Source organism: Myodes glareolus, chromosome 13 (genome assembly GCF_982192425.1).
Source record: "Myodes glareolus chromosome 13, mMyoGla1.1, whole genome shotgun sequence".
NCBI classification, from domain to species: domain Eukaryota; kingdom Metazoa; phylum Chordata; class Mammalia; order Rodentia; family Cricetidae; genus Myodes; species Myodes glareolus.
In genome coordinates, this window is record NC_142038.1 from 65213436 (window position 1) to 65235061 (window position 21626).

Genomic DNA, 21626 nt, shown 5'->3' on the forward strand with positions numbered 1-21626 from the left:
CCTATGGCAGTACAGAATAAAGCCAGATAGAAATACTGAACAGAGATACAGAGAGAGTGGAGGTGGAGTCAGGGAGATGCCACATTGCTGCCAAAGGAGAAACACGCTGCTATCACCTTTCCAGTAGGTCACAGCCTCACAGAGATACACAGATTAATAGAAATGAACTAATTTATTTAATAAGAAGCCTGAGCTAATAGGTCTAGCAGTGGTGAAATTGATAAAGTTTCTGTGTGATTATTTGGGTCTGGGCAGTCAGGAAGAGAACACACCATCTCAGTTTACAGCACATTTTAGCATTTTATCAAGTAGCACTTTAATAAACAATATGACAAAAATGGACCATTTGAATGTTCCATGAACCCGTGTTTTGAGTACAAGTCCATTTCTACTCAACTATTTTATCTTAACTCCCATGTCAGTCTATAAGGCCAGATTTTATCATTATAAGAAAGGATAGCATGAACGCAGAAACACACAAAAGGTTTATTTGTCTTGCCATACCTTACTGAAATGCTTTAATTACACTAACTAATGGATAACTTTTCTGCCATTCATGGAGGAGAATGGAATGTGAGAAGGTAATTAATGATGAGTAAAGTTGGGTAAGCAGCTGCTGGGCAGTGGTGGCGCATGCCTTTAGTGCCGGTACTCAGGAGGCAGAGGCAGACAGATCTCTGTGAGTTCAAAGCCAGCCTGCTCTACAAGAGCTAGTTCCAGGACAACCAGGGTTACACAAAGAAACCCTGTCTAGAAAACCAAAAAACAAAACAAAACAAAAGTGGCTGTTTGGATCACTCAAAAATTAAAACAATTTCTAGCTTCAAAACATTGATAAATTTATATTACATTAACATTAAAAGGATCAATTCATAATCTCCATAAATACAAATAACCCTTAGTGAAATTCAAAATACATTTGTGATACCTTTCAAGGATCACTATAACATAAAAAGAGAACGCTCTAAATGTAAGCATAAGAACATGCTGTGTAGATGAGTGTTATTTGTATATATATTTCTATGTATATTTCATGTGGAATTTAATAACCTGTCAGTCAGCTTACCTTTAGAGAAGATCGGTTCTCCCTCTCTCAGCGACCATTAGTTGCATATACCTCTTCCTCAAGGAGTGGGCTTCTGTGAGAGTTTCTCCTTGGTATTATCATGTTAACGAGTATTGACATTGAACAGGTCCTTTAGGAAACCACACTGTTGGGACTTCATGGATACAGCTTCCCTGTCAAATTAGATGACAGTCTTACATCAAACTTTCTGGTCCTCTGGCTCTTGTGATATTTTTGCCCCTCTTTTACTATGTCTCTGAACCTTAGGTATAGGGGTTGTATTGTAGATCTCAGATGGGGCTGGGCACCTCATAATCTGTTCTTCTCTGCTTCTTGATTAGTTGTAGATTCTGTAATAATCTCTAACTGGAGCAAAAGAAGATCCTTTGCTAAACACATTTTAATGAATAGAAAAAGTCTGTTAGGATCATTTATTAAAGAAACTTTACCAAGTACAAAAGTCTTAACTATGATATATATTAGTAAGATTTATACATATACATATATAAATACATTTACAAAATGTGTTTATAAATATGTTGGATTTGAAGGAGTACAACGAAGTTTGTTTCTGTGTGTAAATATACATGTATGTTCCTGTGTGTGCCAGGGCCTGTGTGTTTGCGGCTGCCTGTATGTAGAGGGAAAAGGACATAATCAGCTGTGGTTTCTCAAGCAATGCCCAACTTGGTTTTATTGTTTCTTTCTCCCTTATTTATTTAAACCCTAGTCTCTTGCTGACCTGGGATTCACAAAGTAGGCTAGGTTGGCTGTCTATAAAGCCCAAGGATCTTGTCTCTGCCTTCCTAGCAGAGGGATGACAAGTAAGTGCCACCGTGCCTGGTGTTCTTACATAGGTTCTGAGGATTGAACTCATGTTCTTTTATGCAAGGCTAGCAGGTCACCAAGTGAACTTCCACCCCAATGCAAAAATGAGAGTTCTCAAACACCCTTTTCATCTACTCATTTTAAGTTACATTGTCAAGGTAGATCCCCTTGTATTACATACATAAAACCAGATTTGAATATCTGAGAATACTAGCAATGTGCTCACATGTTCATGTGTGACATTCTTGAATGCTAATAAAATAATCTGTTTCATCATATCCTAATACATCAAAGCTTTAACATAAGACCATATCATATTTATTTCCATGAACTGCAGTAGGAGTAAAGAGGGAAACCCTGGGCATGGCATGCATGTGCCTGGGCAAGACTTCAGTGTATACATGTCATTGAGTTGCTAGTTCTGTATATGCTCTATGTATGCACAGACCCATATACTCTATGCAGTATCTTATTGAACAGTTCATCTCTAGAACCTATTGAATTAACTGAGTCTTCACCACATTAGTTGTTTTTATTGCAAATTTTTAAACTGCCACAAATATAGAAGCTTAAAACATGAAGTTCTCTTCATGACTCTGTAGATTAGAAGGCAGACATGGGCTTCCCCATGTTAAAACCAAACAATTGAGAAGTTGTTCCCACCTAAAAGCTCAAAGTAACCTATTTCTCTGATCATCAAGATGGTTGCTAGAATTGGGATTCTGTAGTCACTGGAACTAGATGTCAGTTTTTCTTCCAGCACAGGGTTGAGGACCATGTTCACTGTCTAGATAAGAATCTGTCTGCATTCTTTGGTTTACGGGTCACTTATTCCATCTACAAAGTCATTAGCTAGCGAAAAGTTGATCGTCCATGGCTCTCAGCTCTGTCTCACAATTCAGATTTCCACTGGTTCTTCTTTCACATCTCCTTAACTTTCCTCCAAGAAGATAATTCACTTTTAAGAATTAATATTATTAGATAGTACCAAACAAATCAAGACATTCGGTAGCCTTTAATATAACCTGCAGATCCATGTTGTCCCATATGTACAGGTGTGGGGGCCTGAGACTCTAGCAGGTGTCAGTAAAAAAATGACACATACATGTTTCTTCTGGGAGGACCATGGGAAAGCAGGCGACTGGAGAATAGATGAGGCACACAGCACAGCACTAGTGAGTATGAGGATTCAGAATTAAGCTCACAAGTCTCTACTGTAGGATGGTTCCAGCTGTCTGTATTGGATGGTGTGTGGTGGATTTGCACCTGAGTTCTATCCTTCTGGGCCAGCCTTTGCTCTGAGAGTACTAAAAGGTAACATATTGGATGACACCAAACAGCTCTGGAATTGACAGTGCATTTCATTCCTTAAGATAGTCTTTTTCTTCCTGTCCTGGAAGAACTAAAAGTAACTCTGAAGGGGATATGCCATGGGCATGGCATCAGCTGGGTGTGACTGATGTGTGGAACAGTTCCTGCTGAGATGGGGCTGAGGAAAGAGGGAACCCTAGGAACTGAGCTCCCCTGCTCTGCTTCTAGGAAGAGGGGAGAGTGATTGCTGGGGGGGGGTGCCATAGAAGAAGACAGTCACTTCCTTTTTGTAGATCATCCAAATATGCAGTAAATGCATGGTTTCTGTGCTCCAAAATATTTTGGATGAGGTCACCCACGCTAGACTTTTGATTTACGATTTGCAATTTCCACTTTCCTAACAGGTTTAAATATGTGTCTGTGACTGAGAAGACACTCCAATTAAAAAAAAAAAACCACCTCTACTCATTTCACATGGAACTCCTTGCTCTTTTTTTAGAACGTTAATCTCTGGGTTGTGGGTAGAGAGCTTAGCACAGTGCGTGAATGCAGCCGAGCAGGTGGTTTAGATTTCTGCTAGTGTTCCAAGGAAAATCTGCACGTACACTGGGGTGCAGCACAGAGAGATTACACAGTAAAATGCTTCCGCAAACTAGAGTCTAAAGACCTGGAAACTTTATTATTTCTCTCAGTCAAATTGTAAATGGATAAATTCCTATGTTTTTAGGTTGTAAACATGAATCATGAAGGCTTCTCTAAACAGCTCAAAAAACGTATCTCACACAAAATGCCAGTCCCGTATAATCCTCTGAAAAAAAAATCTCACTCGTTTGAGAACACTTGGCCGAGGTGGACACTTTAAAAACCAAGTGATTCGTGTTTAGTGCACCTGTTTCCTGTGTGCAGGCACCTCTGTGCTCAAGAGGGCATGAGGATTACACAGTTTCCCTCATCTAGTAGCTGGAATGATGCTTACCGAGTCTACTACGCATCGCATGTACGAGCACAACGTTAACATGGCAAAAACCATTCAAAGAGGTGGGGAATTAGAACAAGGTTAATAACTGTAATAAAACAGCAGCTGGGTGCAGGGAAGGACCTGATGTGAGATAGAAGCACACGCTGTTCTCTTTCTATTCCCTTTTCCGTGAGAAGAGTTTAAATGTCTATCACGTGTGTGCATGTGTGTACAGAGACATTCTTGAGTGTGTACTTATCTGCGGGTGAGTATGCATATACGTGCATGTGTCTGTGGAAACCAGAGACTATTATCGGTAATCTCAATAACTCAAATCATTCTTCTCTCTTTCTCCCCCCCCCTTTCTCTCTCTTTCTCTCTCTCTCTCTCTCTCTCTCTCTCTCTCTCTCTCTCTCTCTCTCTCTCTCTCTCTCTCTCTCCGAGCCAATCTTTCACTGAACCTGGAGGGTTCAGTTAAAGTGATTGTTCAGTAAACCCAGGAGTTTTTCTGTCTCTGCCTTCCCAGTGCTTACAAGGAATAAGCCATCTCTGTGTGATTTTTGTTGTCTGTTTTTTCCATGAATGAAAATGTAAATCCATGGAATTGAACTTGGGTCCTTCTGTTTACACAAAAAAACATTTATCCACTAAGTGCTCAGTCCACATCTTTCTCCTTAACACACTTATGCGTTTGCCACATGAGTTTGCCATGTTTGCATTTGCCACAAGTTCATTAAGAATTGCTTCCCCAAAACAAACATCACTAAACACAACATATTCTGCTTTTATGTCCCAGCCTATAAAGGGACCAGTTTGTTGTATTTTTGCCTCTACTTCTTTTAATATTTTCAATAAAATTAAAATATAAAATACTATTTTCATTGTTCTATATTTAAGAAAGTGAACGTGCACGTCATGAATTTAACTTTGCTTACTTTGTCTGGCCTCTTTGATCTTGTCATTCTTCTTTCCCAGGCTGAAATGTTAGGCTGACACAGAAGTGTACAATGTCTCTGTGACTCTAACATTTCCAGGTGGAGTGAAGGTTTGCACGTGTGAACTCACCATCACAGTTATCTTAATTAGTATCTGGCCAGGATGAGAAACAGGGCAATTGTGTAACCTCTAGCCAAGCATCCTCCTTCCACTGCGTGACTTTTCTTGAGGCAACCGTATTTTATTATGGGAAGGAAAAAAAGAGGTTATTAAATGTTTCCTGGTTTTGGTTCTTGAACACGTTTGTTTCCAAGTGACAGACAATATGGGGAGGAGGAAAGCCTGAGAAGCAGAGAGGTCTGAATTTGGTGAGGTAGGAAAACAGTACTTGGAGGAGGAAGACTCATGCTAAGGAGGATCTAAGGTGAGATGAGGAAATAAAGTCAGAAACAGCACAAGCACAAACTTGAGAAAAGAACAAGATCTGGTTAAAAAAATAGCCATAAATTTGGCAACTCATTGTGGTGATACTGACTTTGGTGTCCTTTGCTGTTCCTGTATTCCAGTGCTGTCCAGGGCATTTGGTCCTGGGGAAAATTACCTTATAGACATGTCTTTCTTGAGTTGTTTGATGTTTGATTTACCTTGTGTTAAAGTTGTATACATTTAAATATACCGTCTGTCCACTTAATCATGTGAGGAGAAGGGAAATACTGGTCAAATCAGCCTATATATCCAAAATTTTGCATTGTAATTTATTTCAACCCCTTCAGTTCTTAATCCCAGTGTTCTTTAAATCATCTCTTGTCCTTTCCCCACATGCTGAGTTATATAGAAGATATCATTTTCTCCCCTTGTTCTCTGCTAAGTGGTCACATGTAAAAGATCACATGGCATCACTTGAGTGCATGCCTACGCCATTTCTTCCAACTGCTGTGCAGGGTAAGGTGCTAGGAGCATCTGATTTTACTTAGCCATTCTGAGGATTACCTGCAAAAGTTAGAATTCTGTTTGGGAAAGTAAAGTCCATCCTGAACTCTCACAATAGAAGCTGCATATTCAAAACTTGAGCAAGAAGTCTTCCTTTTATGAAATATACCTAAGCAAATGAGATCTGGGCAAGTGTACACATTTGAGTGCTATCAATGGCATCTTAATATGCCTGACAGCTCACTGAAAAATTATTAAATTCATTTTTAAAGTAATTTAAAAACTTCCACTATTTTAAGAGGGGAAATTTTGAAGTTATTATTCATTTATTGTCCTCGTCCCTTTTAAAATTTGTCACTGCCAAAAAAAAAAGCCTAAGAAAATGCCCTGCAGTAGTGGTCTTTCACACACATATCTAACTACAGTTCCAATATACCTTGAGTGTGAGATCTAAATTGCAGCTTCACTGTGAAGCATACTGTTACAGTAATTAAATTCTAGAGAAGAGGTTGGCCAACTTCAACTGGAAAGGGACAGAAGTGCCTATGTTAGACTTTGAAGACAATTCCATCTCTACAGGTACACTGCAACTGTAGAGGTAAGATATCCATGTACAATATGTAAATACACATAGATGAACTATTATGGTTGTATGCCAGTCAAGTGCATTTAAAAAGCAGGCATGAAATAGATTTGACTGCAGAACCAATGTTTGCTAATTATTTTCATATTGGGATTAAGTTGGTTTGAGCAGTAGACATATCTGAAGATAAGAGCTACTTCTGGAGTTTTGGATCCTAATTATACTTGAGCTGCAGTGCAAGTTTTTAAGAGTGACCCAAAGTGTTGAGCAAAAATGTTAAGTGGATAGAATATGTGTGATCTTTTGTTTCTCAAAGAAAGGGTTCTCCCCCACAAAGAAGGAGACTGCTGAGCTAAGAGCATCAACAGAGGAAGGTATGAGAGGTGGACTTTTCTCAGACTGGGAACATCTTGCAATGTGACCTCTGCTTGTGTCCTGTGATCCCTGGAAAAGAAAGGAAGAAACGCCTAAATGTAAAGAACCATTTTCCATAAGAATACCTAGTGGTTTTTTTTTAACTGATGTATTTTTAAAGGGTGTTCAGAAGTTAGGACATTCAAATAATCATCGGTTTAGACTCAGGTGGGCTGCAACTTAAACCAGACTGGAAACTCATCTGGATGCTGTGTTATTCATGGATGGTCTAGGACAAGAATTTGACCCTCTTGTCCTCCATTCCACATCATCAATGTAAGATTTTTTTTTTCTTTTTGCTGTAGTCAGTTCTTGTTCTTGAAGTGATTATACCATGTGGTAAAACTAGCTTGAAGGAAAAGTGACAGTGTTTGTGTCATGTACCACTTTGTGTTCATGTATGACATCTAATTAGAATGCATTATTTTTATAGCAAAGGGATTTTATTTTTAATCTGGCACAATATGAGTATGGATATGACAATGAAAAAAATCAAAATTAAGGCTTACCCTCAAATACACCAAGAGATCAGGTTACCCAATCTCACCAATAACACATGACAAAAAGAAATCACATCTGTAAACATTTCAGCTTTCTGAACTTCTGAACACACATATCCTTCCTCCTTATTCTTTTAGATTTATTCCTCTCTGGTTTGTAATGAAGGTTCTAGGTCTGCTCTTACAGTTTCTTCATTTGTTCAATGCAGTGTTCCTTTATGACAGAGTTAGTTATAATTCCTTAACTCCTTTTGCTGATGACCTTTTAAAGCAGTGTAATTAGAGTAAGTTGTGGTTATTGTATCAGAATGTGCATCCCATGGGCCAACGAGGCAGCACATTAATTCTCTGCATCACCCACTTGGTGTGCAGTGCCATCAGCACAAAGATATTATTCTTTGTAATTACATCAAGAAAGGGTCTATTTAGTGTTAACTGACCTTTCCATGACTGATCAGCCTTTGCCACCAGTGAAGTAGAAATGTACATCATTAAAATGTGAGTAAATAGGAAGCCCTTCTAAATCTTAAACCATTCTAAGCAGGAATTGCTTGGGAGGAAGAGATGGCTGTTAGGCCTTTCACGAAAAAGTAACACACTCAAAAAATATCTTTAATGTATCAACATATTGGGGTATAACTGAATAGAAATAATGCATGAGAATACTTTACAAGGAAGATATGCATGGGTCTCTGTTTAAGAATATCAAATCATACTATAGGAAAATATTCTTAAAAACAAAAATATTCAGATTAAAATTTAAAGTTTAGTTAGCAATAACAAATCATTTAGGGAAACTAATGCTATTTCAAAACCGTTTATAAGATGTCACACACTTTGTCTATAATGGCTTAAGCCATATGATTTAATTTGGGATATTTGATTGGGAGTATACTTAGGTGACACTAGTTTCCCTCTTGATATTTCTGTTTGATCCCTATTTTGTTTCTGTAATCAACTCAAAGGAAACATCTATTATTATAGGAAAACTGGTCAAATAGAACTTCAATGCCTAATTTAAGCTGGGTGTATGGTTCCACTGGTAGAACTCATGCCTAGGATGCAGGAAACCCCCAGTTGAACCCACAAAACCATATAAAACTGGCCATGACATTTCACAGCTGTAAACCCAGCACCTGGGAGGTGCGAATCAGAAGTTGACTTCAGCCTTGACTCCATAGTGAGTTCAAAGCCAGCCTAGAATACATAAGACTGTTTCTCAACAAAAACATAGTGTAAGAGACACTTGCACAGGTGTTCTTAACCACTCCTAAGTAGAGGAAGACATTCCATTCTTTTTTAACACATACCCACATTAAGTGGGTCCTTTTGACTATTTAATACACAGCTCTGTTTCTGGACCAAGATTCCCTGCTGAGATCATGTACAGAGACCTATGAGTGAACTATATTCAGAAACCTGCTTAAAAACTGGCCCTTCCCTCAAAGTTTGCTCATCTCGCTGCCCAGAACTGGTCTCTCACGCACTACTCTGCTTAGCTGTATGTTCTGCCCTTCATACAGAGACTGTTCTAGTGAAGTCACCTGTGTGATCCCCTCAAATTCCTCCTCTGGTGGAAAGCTCCTTCTAATCTGAAACTGTGGATGTTTCCATGTGATATCCATAGCTCCTGGTCAAATACATACAATTAACAGAAATGAAAAATGATAAGGAACAAGGACTATTAATGCAAAATAGCCATAAAATGCAACCCACATATCGGTTACAGGAGACAATTGATAAGACCATTAGCAACATTTAAGGAAGCAAAGCAGGAGATGATCTACAGCCTAGTTAGGGAGCTAAAGGAAGTGCTGAAGTAACATAGTTAGAGAAAACCTGACCTTGAAGTCGGCCAGGGGTTGGTGGTCCTGACCAGCTGGCTCAGTACAGACATCCTCTGGTAGAATCTCTTTCAGGTTCTTGAATAAAGTATTTTCCCAATAAGTAATTTTTTAAATAAATGAGTAAATATAAAACATTTCATCAAACATGTAAACTTTGCAGCATACACCAACCTTCGTTCAGAGGGCTGATTTGTTTACTTACAAATCAAGAATGTTCTTTTAAGACTAATTATCGGAGAACTCAAGTTGGACAAGAGATTGGTTTCCATGGCAGCACAGACAGGAAGTTGGTCCTGGGAGAGTTAAAACAGTTATTTGCTCCTCTGAGGCTTCTGGGTATCGACACATATCACTCTTACAGGCTTGCTCCTCTGGAACACCGGGGAGAACTCTTGCTTTCTGTAGTAATTGTCATATAGATTTTAAGCGAGCAGCTATGGAATAATGCCTTTCGCACACAGTAGGTGACGCATCGAATAGTCTGTATTTTCTCTGGCTCCACTTCACTGTTAGAGAATTGGTATATATTTTGAGCATTTTTGTTCCCTATGTTGTTGCATGTGTATTGGTGAGGCAGAGCATGTCTAGGGTACTATGGCTGTAGTCTAATGCATGTTCCTCAGAAAGAGTGCTGAGCACTCATGGGGAGTCAGAACCCCTGTCTCCAGACCCATTTACTCAGAAGCCTATGTCTGCATATTCTGTGTAATCAGTCTTTGTTCTTATACTTACTTTAATGACATCAAAATGCCATTCTAAGGCTGGGGCGATGGCTCAGTCATTAAAATGCTTGCTTCACAAGCATAAAGGCCTGAGTTAAATCCCCAGAACCCACATATTTAAAGACCAGTGTTCATGTAATCCCAGCTTTAGGGAGGAAGGGACAGACAGATCCCTTGGGGCTTGCTGGCCTGCCAGCCTACCCTACGTGGTGAGTCCAAGTCCAGTGAGAACTATGAAACAAAGAAGGTAGATGATGCCTGAGAATCATAGGAAAATTTTCTCTGACCTATCCTTTGTGTACATACACATGCATGCGCAAATGCACCCAAATGCACACTTATGAAGTCCCAAAACCCAGCACCCCATTCACACAAATTATTACTATATGCAAATGACCAATCTAGTGCCAAGAGTTTGGGGGACCATGCAGGTGAAGATTTAATGGTACACAATTGATGGGGTTTAGCCACTTTTCCAATGCTCTGATAAACTCCTAACAAGAAATAGTTATAGAAGGAAAGACTATTTTAGGCTTCCAGGTTCAGAAACTTCTGTTTCTGTGTTTAGCCCATTCTGTTGTTTCTGAACTGTAGTGAGGCAGAATACCATGGTGGTGAAGTATGAAAGGAAAGGCAATTGCTTCACATCAACCAGAAAACAGCAACAAATGAAGGTGTCTGGGACATCATACATCCAGGAAACCCATGCCCCCATGACCTGTCCCTCCACATAGGCCTTAACTCCTGAAGTTTCCAGTACTTCTTGAAATAGCTAGCTGGAGAGTCTTCAACCCATGGACCTGTGGCAACATTCAATATCAAAACTAGAACAGACTACGTAGTGCCTGGGCTTCTCTACAGGACCACAAATACTTGGAAGCTCAGTGCTTGCAATTGAGCCTGAGTTACAACACTATACATCATGGGATAGGGGTGGAGCTGTGTGGGTGTCTTTCCTTGCTTATGTCATTAACAATACCTTAAATCCAAAAGATTGCACAACATTTAACACGATGTATTTGAGCCTAGTTAACAAGTTATATAGCAATACCCTAAAAATCCTAACAGGCTAAGAAAACCTTCCTCTTGACTCTCAAATTTGGACAAGTGTATGCCAGCCCAGGTGACAGTATAACTTTGATATCAATTCCACTATACATCACCTAGACAGGTTTGCACTTCTGCCCGTCTCATCCTAGCCTGGAAACCCTGGTGAGTGCGATCATATCATAATCTTTTTAATCCCTAGATTAGCCACAGAGCTGGGACCACAGAATCAACTTAGTAAAGGTTTGTAGAACAGGCAGCTGAATGAACAAAAAAGATAAGAGAGAAGTTAGTAAGCGTGTTGGAGTAGAATTTGTCAACAAATTCTAACAATGCAGCTTCTGTGTTCCCGTGTTTTCTGAAGGAAGTCAATTCTTTTCTGATGTGGGGTGGGGTTAAAGTTGATATGGTGTAGTTTACATGAGTCTGCAGACACAGCAGTTACTCCCAGCAGAGTACCAGGAGGGAAGTAAGGAGAAGTCTGCAGCAAATTTTATAAGCAAAGCTCAAATGGCAGATCAAAAAGAAGAAACAGCAGCAGATAATTACATGGGAACAGGAGAGTTTGATTTAGAAGTGGATCAGGAGATGGCAACTGTTAGAGTACATACAAAAGAACCTGACCCCTCTGCTCAGAGAGCCAGATCCAAGTCCTTATAATAAACATCACTGAGGATATGGATGGAACATTACGGCATGATTATTGTATAACATCTTATAAGGCAACTATGTAAACTTTCTACATATATGCATATAATACAAATGTTTTAATCATAGCCATCTTTTAGTTTGAATCAAGTGTTTCTTTTTTAATCTCCTTAAATTATTCACACCTTAAATTTTAAAATGCATATTTTTTTAGTGAATTGAAGCTTTCTTTAGGACGAGTGTGGCTGGTTGGAATTTTGTTGGCCTTAATGACATAATTTCTCTCTTGTATTCAACCATAATATCAAATTCTAGAGTCTTCAGATTGAAGAGTTCGTGAACTCGTTCGTGCCAGAGAATTTGTTATTCCTAATAAAATCATGAGCTATAATGATGAAAATAAAATATCACAAGAGATGGTTTATGCAAAACCAACAAGCTCTTAGTGACCTATAGTGAAGAGCTGCTCCCCAGGGGCCAAAGTTCTCCTTTTCCTCAGCAGCCAGCTTTGTCTGTGTCAATAAGCTGTGTCACGCCAGATTCCAATGGAAATCTGGACTGAGAACATGGAGCTCAACCATTTTTGTCTTTGATGTTGGATGCCATTAGGCTTTGTGAGAACAACACGGTAAAGTTTGTAAGAGTGCTGACTCATGAAACAGGGCATTGCATATGAGAGTATGTGATCGGGTACCAATCTGTCTGGAACATAACCCAAGTACTCCACTTAAAAGCTGTGCGCTCTTGTATAAGATATTGGTGCTTCTGTTGTTATGACCATAACAATTCTCAAAACTTCTTTGTGTAATGTGGTCATCCATTTATGATGTTCATGATTCTAGATCACAAATTTGGACAGGGTGTAAGGGGAACAGATTGTCTCTGTGTCTCACTTCCAAACCAACAGCTGAAAAGTTTAGACTGAGATCTGGATCTATCTCTCGATAATTCATTTAATGACAGCTGTTATCAGGCCTCTTCACTGACCCACTGGCATATCTTCTCCTTTTGTGACCTAGATCCCTTACAACATGGTACTCATTATAGGGCTGAATGTCCTGAAAGAAAAGGACAGAGAAGCTGTATGCTTTCTATATACTAGCAGAAAATTCACAAAATTATGTCTTCCTTATGCGACCAGCTGGATAAACCACAAATTGAGCAATCATGAAAGGAGTGAGTAGACTTCACCTGTATATGGAATGACAAGTTTTTATGCTTTGATTTTTTGTTTTTGTTTTTTGTTTGTTTGGTTTGGTTTGGTTTTTGGTTTATTAAGAAGTGGTTTCTCTGTGTAACAGCTCTGGCTGTCCTGGAACTCACTTTATAGATCAAGTTGGCCTCAAACTCACAGATATTCCTCTACCTCTTCCTCCCCTGTGCTGGAATTAAGGGCGTGCTTCACTATTGGCAATGACAGGATTTGAAAAAAAATATATATGACTAGAAATAATGTTGTGGCCATTTTTCAAAACGACAAATTTCCCCATCTGATATACCTTTGCTTTGACTTTGCTCATCTGTAAAGTGAGAAAAATAACATCTCAGATACTTTCTCAGAAGAAAGATTCAGGATACACGTCCTTGTGAGGATACCTACATCACTACTGAAAGTCAGCTGCTTCACTATTACTAATTCTCAGTATCCAATTTTTTGCTTTCTTTGTTTTTAATTTATTATTCTCTCCTGGGTTTTTGTTTTTACATATGAAGTTGAGTATTGTCCTTTCAAGGTTTGTAAAGAACTATGTTGGAATTTTGATGGGAATTGAACTGAATCTGTAGACTGCTTTTGGTGGAATGGCCTTTTTGACCATGTTAATCCTACTGATCCATGAACCTGAGAGATTTTTCATCTTCTGATATCTTCTTCAATTCCTTTCTTCAGAGACTTGAAGTTTTGTCATATAGGTCTTTGACTTGCTTGGTTAGAGTTTCACCAAGGTACTTTGTATTATTTGGGACAATTGTGAAGAATATTTTTTCCCTGATTTCTTTTTTAGTCTGTCATCTGTATCTAGAAGTGCTACAGATATTTTTTTGAATTAATTTTGTATTCAGCCACTTTGTTAAAGGTATTGTTCAGCTGTAGGAGTTTCCTAATAGAGATTTTTGGATTGCTGATATATACTATCATATCATCTACAAATAATGACTCATCGACTTCTTTTACAATTTGCTTCCCCTTGATCTCCTTCAGTTGTCTTATTGTTCTAGTTAGAATTTCAAGTACTGCATTGAATAAATATGGAGTGAATGGACAGCCTGTCTTTTTATGATTTTAGTGGAATTACTTTTTTTTATTTAACATTGTCTATAGGTTTACTGTAATTGCCTTTTTTATGTTTATTTATGTCCTTGTATTCCTAATCTCTCCAAGACTTTTATCATGAAGGGGTGCTGGATTTTGTCAAAAAAAAATTTTGTCATCTCATGAGATGATTATGTGAATTTTTTTCTTTTATTTTGTGTATATGGTGGATTACACTGATGGATTTTATTATGCTGTACTGTCCCTGTATCTCTGGGAGGAAACCTACTTAATCATGGCGAATGATCATTTTGATGTGTTCTTGGTATTGGTTTGTGAGTATTTTGTTATTTTTGTATCTATGTACATAAGGAAAATTGCTCTACAATTTGCTTTCTTTGCTGAATCTTTGTGTGGTTTGAGTATCAGGGTGATTGTGAGCTCATAAAATGAATTTGGAAATGTTCTTTTTCTTTCTATTTTGTAGACTAATTTGAGAAGTATTGGCATTAATGTTTCTTTGAAAGTCTGATAGAATTATGAACTAAAACTTTATGGCTCTGTACTTTTGGGGGATTGAGAGACTTGATAACTCCTTTTTGTGGGGGTGGTTATAGGTCTATTTAAATTGTTTATCTGATCAAAGTGTCAGGGACAAGCACCGCTTCCACCACTAGGAGTCCCACAAGCACATCAAGCTACACAGCTGTCCTATGTAGAGGACCTATATCAGTCCCGTGCAGGCTCCCTAGCTTTCCTTCCAGTCTGTGAGCTCCTATGATCACGGGTTAGCTGTTTCTGTGGATTTGATTGTGATGACTTGATGTCCCTGACTCTTACAATCCTTCCTCCATCTTGAACAGGATTCTTGGAGCCCAGCCAAGAGTTTAGTTGTGGATCTCTGTATCTGTTTCCATTAGTCACTGAATGAAAGTTTTCTAATGACAATTGGAGTACTTACCAATCTGATTAGAGGAGATGGCCAGTTCAGGCAACCTACCCACTATTGCTAGGAGTCTTAGCTGGGTTCATCATTGTAGATCCATAGGAGTTTCCCTTATATCAGATTTCTACCTGACCACAAAATGCCCTCATCAAGATGTCTCTTGCATTACTCTCCACCTCCACATACCTCACCCCTCAACCAATCCCTCATGTTCCCATTCCTGTTGTCCCCAAGTCTACCCAGGGGATCTCTTCTATTTCCCTTTCCCAGGGAAATCCATGCGTCCCATCCCACAATGGCCCATCCTTGTTACCTAGTCCCTCTGGAACTGTGGATTGTAGCATGGTTATCCTTTACTTTACAGTTAATATCCACTTATGAGTGAGTACATGACATGTTTGTCTTTCTGGGTTTGGATTACCTCATTCAGGATCATTATTTTCTAGTTCTGTTCATTTGCTTTCAACTTTTCTGATGCCATTCTTTTTAACAGGTGAATAATGCTCTATTGTGTAAATGTACCACAGTCTCTTCATCTTTCTTCACTTGACGAGTATCTAGGTTGTTTCTAGGTTCTGGCTATTAGGAATAATGCTGCTGTGAACATAGCTGAGCAATTGTCCTTGTGGAATTAGTGAGTATCCTTTGGGTATATATCCAAGAATAGTATAGTTGGGTCTTGAGGTAGATCCACTCCCAATTTTCTGAGAAACCACCATATTGATTTTTAAAGAGTACAAGTTTGTACTCCCATCAGCAAGTGGAGGAGTGTTACTCTTGTTCCACATCCTCTCTAGCACAAGCTGTCATTAGTGGGTTTTTTTCTTAGCCATTCTGATGATATCAAGATGTAATCTCATGTCATTTTGATTTGCATTTCCCTAATGGCTAAGGATGTTGAACTCTTAGCTATTTGAGATTCTTCTGTTGATAATTCTCTGTTAAGCTCTACACCTGGATTGTAGTTTTTTATGTCTAGTTTCTTGAGTTATTTATATATATTAGATATTAGTCCTCTGTGAGATGTGGGATTGGTAAAGATATTTTCCCATTTCTGCAGGCTGCTGTTTATTCTTACTGACAGACCATTAATTCTTTTTATTGTTCTATTTGTTTCTTTTCATTGATTTGATCCCTGTTTGATTATTTATTTCCTTCTACTTCTAGGTGTGATTGCTTATTTTTGTTCTAGAACTTTCAAGTGATCTGTTAAGTTGCTAATATGAGATCTGTCCAATATATTTTTGTAGGCATTTAGTGCTATGAACTTTCCTCTTATCATGATTTTCATTGTATCCTGTAAGTTGGATATGTTGTGTATTCATTTTCATTGAATTCTAGAGAGACTTTCATTTCTTTCTTGATCCAGTTATCTATCAGCGGAGAGTTGTTCAGTTTCCATGAGTTGTAGACTTTCGGTCGTTACTGTTGTTGAAACACAGCCTTAATCTGATAGGATGCATGGATTAGTTCAGTTTTCTTGTTTCTGTTAGGACTTGCTTTATGACCTAGTATTTGGCTAGCTTTGGATAAAATTCCATGTCGTACTGAAAAGAAGGTGTATTCTTTTGTGTTTAAGTGAAATAATGAGTAGATATCTGTTAGGATCATTTGGTTTTTATAAACATCTGTTAGCTCCAGTATTTCTTTGTTTACTTTCTCTCTAATTGACCTGTCTATTGCGAGAGTTAGGTATTGAAGCCTCCCACAATCAATATGTAAGGGTTGATTGTGTTTTAAGCTTAATAATACTTCTTTTATGAAGTATTTGCATTTGGGGAATAGATGTTAAGAATTGACAATTTTCATGTTGGATGTTTCCTTTGATGAATATGAAATGGCCTTCTCCGTCTCTTTTGATTAATTTTAATTTGAAGTCTATTTTGTTAGATATTAGAATGGCTACAATAGCTTGCTTCATAGGTCTATTTGCCTCAAAAATCTTTCTCCAACCATTTACTCTGAGATAATATCTAGTTTTGACACTGAGGTGTATTTCTTGTTTGCAGCAGAAGGATGGATCCTGTTCTCACATCCATTCTGTTAGTCAGTATCTTTTCATTAGGTAGTTAATCCCACTTTTATTTAGAGATATCAATAACCAATCATTATTAGTTATTGTTATTTTGATTGTGGTGGTGGTGATGGTGTTTGTGGTGGTGGTGGTGGTGGTGGTGGTGGCATCAGCGGTGGTGGTGGTGATGTGTGTGTGTGTGTGTTTGTCTTTGTGTGTGTTTGTATGTGTATGTTTCCTTTCTTTTGTTTTTACTGATGTGGAGTTATTTCCTCTGTTTTCATGGGTGTAGTTAATCTCCTTGGGTTGGAGTTTTATTTTAGTACCTTCTTTAAGTCTGGGTTTGTAGATAGAAATTGTTTAAATTTGACTTTATCATTATTCCATCTACTGTGAATGAATGTTTTGCTGGGTATAGTAGTCTGGGCTGATCTCTGTGATCTCTTAGAGTCTGCAGGGCATCTGTCTAGTCCCTTATGACTTTGAGAGTCTTGACTGGAAGTCAGGTGCAACTCTATTAAGTCTGCCTTGATATGTACTCACTCTTTTACCTTGCAGCTTTTAGTATTTTTTTGTTTTGTATATCTAGTGTTTTGGTTATTATAGAGCAATGGGACTTTCTTTTTAGCTTGAATCTATTTTGTGTTCTGTGTGCTTCTTGTACCTTTATAGGCATCTCCTTTTTTAGGTTAGAAAATCTTCTATGATTAGGTTGAAAACATTTTCTGCATCTTTGAGCTGGGATTCTTCTCTTCCTAGTTTTCTTAGGTTTGGTCTTTCATAGCATCTCAAATTCCTGAAAGTTTTGTCAGGAACATTTTAGATTTAGTATTTTCTTTGACCAATGCATCTATTTCATCTCGCATATCTCCAGTACCTGAGAGTTTCTGTTCCAGCTTTTGTATTCTGTGGGTGAAACCTGTCTCTGTAGCTCCTGATCACATACCGAGGTCTTTCATTTTCAGAGAAAAATACCTTTGGACTGAACAAGTTAATAGTCTCTGTACTCATTAAACTTACAAAGTAACTACTGGTAAGCCCCTTATTCATATATTTAATTTCTTAATAAAACACTAGGGAAAATTGTCATATCTCTTAGTTATCAATATTAATAACTGATTTTAGATAACATATCATGCTAAATGTTTACATATTAAATTATGAAAACTATGAGCATGCATTCACAAGTTTTCTCTTTATCAAGATATACTCTCAAGGTTCATCATTTCAATCATTCCTAATAATGAGACCCAAAGAAGCAACAATAAGTACAGTATTAAAATATTATTTTGGACAAATTTAATATATATGTAAATCAAAAAATACAAAACATGTAGAATATTACAAGCTAATAATGTATTTGCGTAATTTTATTAATAAAAATTTTCTACAATACTTCAAAATCCTTGAGGCATAATATCAAGTCCAAGCAACTAAATAAAAAGTTTTGAGTAGATAACTGAATGAGAAAATAAACAAGAGAAAGAATGAATGAGATACCTAGTATTGTAAGCCAATGTTCAATCCACAAAGTTTGATATCAACTTTGTCCTCTAACCTACACAATCATGCAATTGCATGCATGTAACTGAACGCACACATACACACAATCATGTAACTTCAAAGGTAATTTTTAAAATTTTTTATGTTTAATAAATCAGACAAACAAACAATCAAAAAACCCCCAAATAATACTTATCTTGACAGCAGCAGAACATTTACCAGGGCTTCAACTCAGCCAAGAGTTAGATTCTAATGAATGTTTAGGTATCAAAAAGTATCATTTAAAAAGTGACTACACCAAATGAAAATATTCACAAACTTTGTCCTCCTCAGAAAATATAATTCAATGTGAACTTAGATTTACAGGACACAACTTCGCAAAATTTTGAATAACTGCACCAGAATGAGTAGAAGGACATGTGAGATGGGTCTCAGGTCATTTTTGCTTCCTGAAGAGCACTGGTGACATGGTGTTCATCATTTAGGATCAATAGGGAGATCAGGCCTCCATGAGAAATATGTCTGTTGGCCTTAATAAATCTTTACTGTATAAATACAGAAATATTTGTACAGGCAATTTTTTGCTGAATTACATTTCCTGTTCATATTTTTGTACCACGTATGATTTCTAACGACAAAACCAACGGCTTGATGGGGTAGTGCCTTTCACAGAGAAATGCTTTAATTACTTTACTCGAGTTATTTTTATATCTGGTAGTTTAATCATCATAGTTAATCTCTTTATAGGTCTCAAAACATTATCAGCAAGGTGAGTTATATATTAAAGCGTTTTAATTCAGGATGAATTCACAAAAAAAGAATGATTAGATGTGAAAATATTAAAGCATGTTAGTAAATTATAGTTTTTGAAGCATCTAGAGCAAACTTCTTTTAGTTTTTATTACATTTTACCTATTTTCTCCGTGTATGTGCATGTGCAAATGCCCATGCATAGTGCATGTGTAGAGGTCAGAAGACAACCACAGGTGTGCTCCCTCTGGAGTGTTCTATCGCTCTCTTCTTCTTCTTCTTCTTCTTCTTCTTCTTCTTCTTCTTCTTCTTCTTCTTCTTCTTCTTCTTCTTCTTCCTTCTCTCATCTTTTCTTTCTTTCCTTCCTTCTTTCCTTCCTTCCTTTCTTCCTTTTTTCCTACTTTCTTTCTTTCTCTTTCTCTTTCTTCTTCTTCTTAATGCTTTTTATGTTATTTAATTAACTTTTTTCATTTATTTTACATAACAACCACAGTATCCACTCCCTCTTCTCCTAAGTTTCCCATCTACCCACCTCCCCATATTGTCTCCATTCAGAAAGGAGCAGGCTTCCTGTGGGCTTGAAAAAAGCATAGCACATCAAGTTGAGGCAGGACTGAGCTCCTCCCTCTCCATCAAGACTGGGCAGGGTAATGCAGCACAGAGGGGAGCGGGGGCAGGTTTCTATAAGTCAGCTAAGCACCAGTAACAAGTCCTGATCTCACTGCTAGGAGCCACACAAAGAGACCTAGCTACACAACTCTCACAAATTTGCAGAGGGCGTAGGATGGTTCAAATGCAGGCTCCGAAAGTGTTGGTCCAGAGTCTATGAGCTCCAATGACCTTAGGTCAGCTGTCTCTATGGGAAATAGGATCTTTCACTAGAGCTAGGGTTCCCTGCTGCTCAGTCTAGACTACAAGGCCCAAGATCCTCTTGTCTCTGCCCTCTCAGTAGTGAGATTGTAACTGGTCACCACCAAGCCTGGCTTTCAACCTGTATTCTTAGAATGGAACATGGGGCCTCCTGTCTGTGTGGTAAATACTTCACAAACTGGATCATCACCAATTATTTTGTCTCCCATTTTTTAATGTTTTCTGTGAGTGTCCACACCCAAATTCTATGGACACAAGGATCTACCCTTGTGAGCCCAGTGTCAGACAAAAGGCAGGCACACTCAGGCAAATCACACATCACTCTTTGTAAATAAAGAAAAAGAAAATAAACCCCCAGCACCCAGAAGAAGCTGGGCATATCCTAGGAGCATGTTGGTGTCAAAACACATATTTTATTTATGATTTTGTATTTTTCTATTTTATGTGTTAGAGTGTTTTGAGTATTTAAATATACAAAAGTTGTAACAATTTCAAATGATTTTAATTATATATACACATTCATACATTTCTTTCTTCTAGAAACTTCAAGAAGAGTCACTGGAAGAAAACTTGCGTTTGGCCAAAGAGTATCAAAGCATGCAGATGATTTTGTTGAAGGAGAAGGACGACTTCTTCAATGTCTATGACAGACTGCTGTCACTCAATTTTTCACTCTCTGACAAGAAAAAGGTATTGATGATTTTTTTTAATGAAATGCCTTAAGTGAGTCATCCAAAAAGTAAGCATAGTCAGTGCGGGGTCATCAATAGGAGACTACTTATTATAGCATAAAAATAGTATGGTTTCTTTTTCTTAAGTTTTATTGTAATATAGTAATAGTAATGTGAAATTACATAATTAAATAATATCAATGTTAGGAATTGGATTTTGAAAGATATTTAAGACCCAAAAATCCTTAGTTTGTCATCCTTTTGCAATATTTATTTGCATCTAGTTATTGTTATCATAAATCATAATTTATTTCTTAGTTTGCAGATATACATTTGCTATTGTACAGTTAGGGCTTTAATTCTAACTGTATATGACTTTGTACAATGGGTCTCTAAATCTTCTTTTTGATATAGATGCCCCAAATTCAGGTTTTTATTATGTTGCTCAGTGTGTAGATCCTTTAGACATTTGCAGTTACTACTGAATCTCCCCTCCCACCCCCGTTACTGGAAATGGCAGGAAATTCTACCTCTGTGTGAAAGTCTCTGTTGTGGTAAAAGGAAAAACATATAAATAAAAAGAAGGAAAGATCTTCCATGAAGTGAAAAGGGGGAAGAAAGCTATATTGTGAAGTATCACAATATAGCCACTTTCTCGCCAGACACTTGAAGACAATATAAGACGGTTTCCCTTTGAACCTTTCTCCTCAGAATTCAATTTTCAAAAATTAAAATAATGGTTATTATTTAACAACTGACTTAGCCTTAAAGACCAGAGTTAATGCATCTTTTCTCCTACTGACATTACCCATACTGGTGTGTTATGAGTTA

The 21626-nt window shown here is 37.7% G+C and overlaps 1 protein-coding gene across 1 annotated transcript in view; it reads left to right on the top strand.

Annotated features, from left to right (window-relative positions):
* Positions 1-21626, top strand: part of Ccdc178 (coiled-coil domain containing 178) — a 362700-nt gene that overhangs the window by 226229 nt on the left and 114845 nt on the right. The window contains exon 21 of the mRNA XM_048442360.3: positions 20665-20814. Within this exon, the coding sequence (XP_048298317.3) occupies positions 20665-20814 (150 nt within the window). The remainder of the gene's footprint in view (positions 1-20664; positions 20815-21626) is intronic.